General features: G+C 36.9%; 1 protein-coding gene across 1 annotated transcript; it reads right to left on the bottom strand.

Annotated features, from left to right (window-relative positions):
* Positions 1-4,659: 4,659 nt before the first annotated feature.
* Positions 4,660-5,732, bottom strand: LOC100177555 (galactosylgalactosylxylosylprotein 3-beta-glucuronosyltransferase 3-like). Its single transcript, XM_002122681.2, has one exon. It carries the CDS (start codon positions 5,660-5,662, stop codon positions 4,721-4,723), a length of 942 nt encoding a protein of 313 aa, XP_002122717.2. The 5' UTR covers positions 5,663-5,732; the 3' UTR covers positions 4,660-4,720.
* Between the last annotated feature and the right edge of the window lie 570 nt (positions 5,733-6,302).

The following is a 6,302-nucleotide window of genomic DNA, read 5'->3' on the forward strand; positions in this document are numbered from 1 at the left end:
ATACACGCTTATTTTCTTCCAATTAAATGTAAATACGTTTTTAATTGTAAGCGTGTTTTAACAACTGTTGTTTCGTCGCTATATCCTGTCTTTTGGTTTGAAATATTTCTAAATCTTGGCTACCGTAATCGAAAAGTCATATAAAAAGACATTTAATTACAATTACTGCTTTAAGTTACCTTACATGTGTCTAAAACTTTCACCGAAAACTGAAGTTCAACGTAATTTAAATACAACATTATCTATACTAGAACACTTTCGAAAGTATTCCCTTGTGCCGAATGTCCTGGCTCATAACATTTTTGCAACGCCCTCAAGCCCTTTTTCTACTCGTCTGGAACTGGGTTCCTTTTTCGTCTGAGGTTTAAACGCTGCTTTTATTTCCGCTGTCTGGTCGCCATCCTTCAGGATTTGGGTCAAAAGCTTTTATGTACGGCTCTGAACGGCAAACACAGCCGTAACAAACCAGCAGAGCGTAATTACTAGATTGGGAAACCTTTAAATAATGATTTTAAGATAGGACTAATGATAAATAGTGGTATATAGTTCATTATCTCGTTTTTTAAGCTAACTCAGTTATCCATTGAGATATAGTAGGGCGGTAGAAGACACTTAAAGCACATAATATCCAAATATCCTGATCGTGGGTATAACATTTAATAACAACAGTCTATGGGAGTCTTAAGAATATGGTTTTATAATTCTTTAAATGTTCTTTGTTTACTACCAATTAGGACGAAAAAAAGAATATAAAAAGGTACCCAACCTCCCTCCAACATTGAATGTGAATTTCATTCGCCACCAAAAGCCCTATACAAATTATTACGGTAGAAGTTACATCTACGTCGAATAGCAAACCGCTAACGGTACATTAAAGAGAAATAGAAACAGCCGACAGCCTTTCTCTTTAATGTGTTGGTCGCCTGACCAATTGTGATTTCCTGCGAACAGCTGAATCGTTTCAGACGTTACTGAACGCGGTAATACAAATTCATAGGAAACGGCTTGACTGGGCTACAAGCTTTGTAGCTATTTCACTACGGTGCCTTGGTTATACAAAATGTTGGTTTATTTTATACGAAAATAAAACCTTATTTTTCTCTTCGATTATGGTAGCCAAGATTTATAAATATTTCAAACTAAAAGACAAGATATTGTTTGTAAATAGGCTAATGTCTTAATAATCAGCACCTAACTTAATATTATGGTAGGGTGGAGGGGAGATGGGACACTTTTTCGTTATATTGTCTCATTCCATTTGGGAATAAACAAAAAAAAACTATACTCACGACTTCCATAGATCTTTGTTAATTGTTTAAAACACGATCAGGATATTTGGATTTTATGTGCTGAAAGTGTCTCATCTTTCCCCACTATGCTATATTATCAATATTTTTTGCTGTATAGTAGGATGGGGGGAGATGAGACACCATTCTATTTATTCGTTTCATTTGGTAGTAAATAAAGAACATTCAAAGAATTTTAAAACCGTATCCTCACGACTCCCATTGTCCGTTGTTAATTATTAAAACACCATTAAAATATTTGGTATTATGCACAAAAAGTGTTCCATCTTACCCCACAATACTTTATGTTACGACAATACCAGTGCAACAATATTGGTTCGTCTGCTTTTGTAATAATTGTAAAGTTAACTACATAATCACATGGGGCCAAATACGGCCCATGCAAAATGCCTATGAGCTCTTTGCTGTTAAATAGCACCTTTGTAGCCGTTAATTGCAACGTTTGCGCCGAAACAGTTGGTTCACATTTACGTTTGATGTTTCTGTAACGAGTAGCTGTAAACTAGCGGGAATGAATTAGAATGAAAATAGGTCATGACTCCATTTGTCTCTTTGTGCAATTTACACCCACACGTGAAACAAATAATGATCGCCTTTTAATAGGTCAACGCGAAAAGGAAAATTGCTAATGGACAGTTCTAAATATTACATAAAACTATTATAGTACTGTGGTGGAAGATGGGACACTTTTGGCACAAAATATATAAATATCCTGATCGTGTTTTAAACAATTAACAACGGTCTATGAAAGTCGCGAGGACAAGGTTTTATAATTCTTTGAATGTTCTTTGTTTACTACCAAAACGTACGAGAAAATAGAATAAAAAGGTGTCCCATCTTCCCCCATCCTACTATAAATAGTTGTGCCATCGTTACTTTTTACGTTGGCTATTAAAGTATAAACTGAGATATAGTATTGTGGGGTAAAGGTAGTTGTACACAGTATCCGGCGTGCGAATTCGCTTGCGAAGTCGTATGCAAGCCCATTACCGAGTTCCGCATGCGGCAGGGAAATCCGGACGAAACAGACGAATTCCGGATACTGTGTACAGCCACCTTTGATGGAATACATCAAGCTCCTAAATCAAAAATTTTCCGATTGTAATATTAGCAACTAACAGCGTTTATCGCGTTATGAGGGTTATACAGTTCAATTTATAATGCATTTTTGTTATATGTCAGTACATATTATCTATCCAATTTTTTGCATGCATTTCACAAAACAAATATTGTCTAACTCTGAGGTGCCGCCTAGCGGGCATAAAAAATATATATAACCATATTTCAAGAGTGCAACAAAAAACGTCAATTAAACCAGTTTCTGTCGGTTTAGATAAGATTTGGCTTCTAACATTACAATAACATGATCCATTAGCAAATATAAACGATCTTAACTACAATAATATTCTTACAGCAGTACTTAAAGTTTAAAGTTCACAAAAAAAATAAAGCAAAGTTGAATAAATACGTAGTAGCGACATAGTAGCTTCACTACTCCTATAGACCGTTGTTAATTGTTTAAAACACGATCAGGATATGTGGATATTATGTGCTGAAAGTGTCCCATCTTGCCCCACCCTACTAGGTGTTACCAATATTTAGAAAGTCGTATTTTCACGACTCCCATAGACTATTGGTAATTGTTTAAAACACGATCAGTGTATTAGGATATTATGTGCTAAAGGTGTCTCGTCTTCCCCCGCCCCACTATATTTTGTTATATTGTCAGTTAATAAATGTATAATAGTACAAATTGATGACATAACCCAACAACCGTCCCGTCTTACCCCACCCGCTTACATCAGGCATACAACACAAAGAAACTAGCATAGCTTATGAATTGTAAGCTTAATATTAACATGTTGTATGTATGGCGTAAATATGTCCCACCCACGCAGAAAAGCAGGGAATATCTATGGGAACTTATATGTAAGTGTGGCATAGTGGGTATTGATGCTTACTGTCTGTATAACATGTTAACTTGAATATGAATGAATGTAACAAACTGAATGAATGTAACTTACTAGTTGTTGTTTTAGTATCCACGAACATGTATTCATCTTGCTTTATCCTCGCGTGGCCGGAAAACGACAGTCGTTATAACACGGGTTTAACACCTCGTGCCAGCTTACGAGTTACCAAGTATGTTACTTTGTGGGTTATTTTTTTTGTGGGGGGGTTCTTTTATTATGTATGGCTAATAATTTGGAAAACCCATTAGTGACCACTGGGTTGGGCAATTGTCGTTAAGTGTCTTTCTCAAGGACACATACGCTCACAATGGTAAGAGCGACGAGCCTTGAACTCATTACCTAATGGTTACAGGCAGGCCACGGCGCCGGACGACTTTTTATGTGAGTTTTAGTTTAGTATAAAAATTATTGCGCTTACTTTTATTTTTTATAAATTTTGTAATTTGAAGGGATATTTAAAATCTAAATGTATAAAGTTGTTTAACAATCAGATTATAATCTATTATTTTAAAATATGAAATCACCTTTTTTTGGTTTTAATGATGAAATTTATTCAAACGATCGAATTAATTAGATTTCGTAAACCTGGGTCGCCCCTGACGCAATACCAGTGGAAACACTTCGGCGCTGCAGGTTTTTTTAAACCTTATTTTTCCGTTTCTTAGGGTGGGGAAGATGGGACACCTTGTTCTTTTATGTTTATATAGTCCCACTTTGCCCCACTTTGTAGTTGCAAATATTTATTGCTAACTACAATAAGATAAGACATCCCTAGCAAGAAGTTAAGCACAAAAACAGGACTGTTGTCAGGTGCCCATTATTTAATCTAAGGCGCAATCACATGCTGTATAGGCTGCACCCGTCTAAAGTTACAGGCTTTGGTAAAATGGTGTCATAATTCCACGGACCGTACCGGCAAATTGCTTACGGCACCTGTCTCTAACCCAGGGGTAATAGATTTAAGGCCTATCGTTTCTACCACTGTGGGCGTATGTGTTCTTAGGCATGGCAATATTTAGCTCGTTAGCTGGTACGACGTATATAAAATAGAACAAACATCTTATAATGACTGTCGCTTTCAGGCCACGCGAGACTAAAGCAAGTTTCTTTCATTCATTTGTTGCGTTATTCGTTATCACGCTTGTCATGGTCTAAATTATAATTCACTATTACCATTGCTGTGGGCGTAAGTGTCTTGGGCAAGACAAATCAATTGCTCGTACCCAGTGGTCAATAATGGGTTGTCCAAATTATCAGCTTTAGAGAAAAAAAAAATACAGAACAAATAATCACCCACAAAGTAACATACATGGTAACTCGTACGCTGGCACGAGATGTATGAAACGGAGCATTCGTGTTATAACGATTGTCGTTTTCCGGATAAAGCAAGTATTTATTCAGCTTAAAGATACATAAATTGTTCGTATAATGCGACGACGTTTATACTTCCACGTTCGGGTTAAACTCAGGTCCGAGTTTCAAAGCCTCGTCCTCCAAACGCGGAATATACTTTGTAGTTCGTGTGTGCCAAACATTTATTTCAGTACAGTTGTTTGCTTTTGGTTCCATTTTATCTTTCGTCAAACCAAGATCGGCCAGAAACTGCGACTCCAGTGGTTCTATATCAATAAAATACACGTCCGGGTGCTGGCGCAAAAGAGCAGTGCTAATGGCAAAGCCGGCCATATCAATCGGTACTTTACGATCAGGTTCCCAAAGTGCTCTCCATGTTACAACTCTGTTATCTTTACAAAGAACTGGGCCTTCAACAATTAAATCAGCAGAGAGTCCAACCGGCCACACAGAAGCTAATTTAGTTGTTCTCATATCCTCAAACACTTTTAAAGCATAAGTATTATCGTCGTCCATAAAATAAACCACTCCTTCATCGGGTTCAATGTGTTTTCTAACCCAAGCCAAAGCTGCGTTGGTCGTTTGCAAGTGTTTCACAAAAAGATGCTGTTCAGTGTTCTTTATATTAAGATGAGTGTAATGCAAACCCGATTTCTTCAAAAGCTTCGACACCAGCGTAGTTTTTTCTTCCGAATCTTCGACTACAATCCAATGGAAGTTACGTAGATGCATTAAAGTTTGCATCAACCTTGTTAAATCCGCCTTCTGGGTTAGTCTTGCATACGTCGAGGTAATGGCATGAATTGTGTGTTTATTATAAGCTCCAGGTGAGTTTATTAATTGTTCTTGTAATCTCCATGGGAATTTCCGTTCTGATAGTTTCGAACGCTCTCCAAGGAATAGTGTAGTAACCATAAAAGTTGTAAAAACCAACGCAAGAGAAACGATTAAGATTTCTTTACGTACGTTTCCACCTAACACCCCATTCATGTTTTTTTTTACGACAGCAGTTTTGCTATAAAACACCATTTAATTATTTTATATTAGGGTGGGAGAAGATGGGACACCTTTTACAATATTTTCTCGTCCCATTTGATGGTCAATAAAGAACGTTCAAAGAATTATAAAAGCGTTTTCATACGGCTTCCATAGACCGTTAATGGTTGTTTTAAAAATCAGGTTACTTAGATATTATCTTCTAAAGGTGTCTCGTCTTCCCCCACCCCACTATATAATAAGCTCCAATAATGCGTCTCCTGTTAAACAGACGTACTGCTACACACTGTACAAAGCCTCTATACTGCCTGCCGTGTGTTGCCACACTGCAGTCGGCATTACGTCTGTATGAACCACACAATAATACATTTTAGAGGCCTTTATTGTTTTCAGATAAATGCGGTGACAAGTAACCCAATACTAAATGTACACAATGGAATAGAACGTCTGTGTAATAGCTGCTGAAGCTGCAGCCACACGAAGCTGAATAATTAACAATTTCAAATACCTAGATTGTCCATAAAATTTATTCCTAACAAGCGTTTTTGTTATATAACGGTGTGGGGGAAGATAGGACACCTTTCATTCTATTTGATCGTCCCATTTGGTAGTACACGAAGACATTTAAAGAATTATAAAACCGTATTCACACGATTCGCATACACCAATGTTA

The sequence above is a fragment of the Ciona intestinalis genome, unplaced genomic scaffold (genome assembly GCF_000224145.3).
Source record: "Ciona intestinalis unplaced genomic scaffold, KH HT000159.2, whole genome shotgun sequence".
Classification (NCBI taxonomy): Eukaryota; Metazoa; Chordata; class Ascidiacea; order Phlebobranchia; family Cionidae; genus Ciona; species Ciona intestinalis.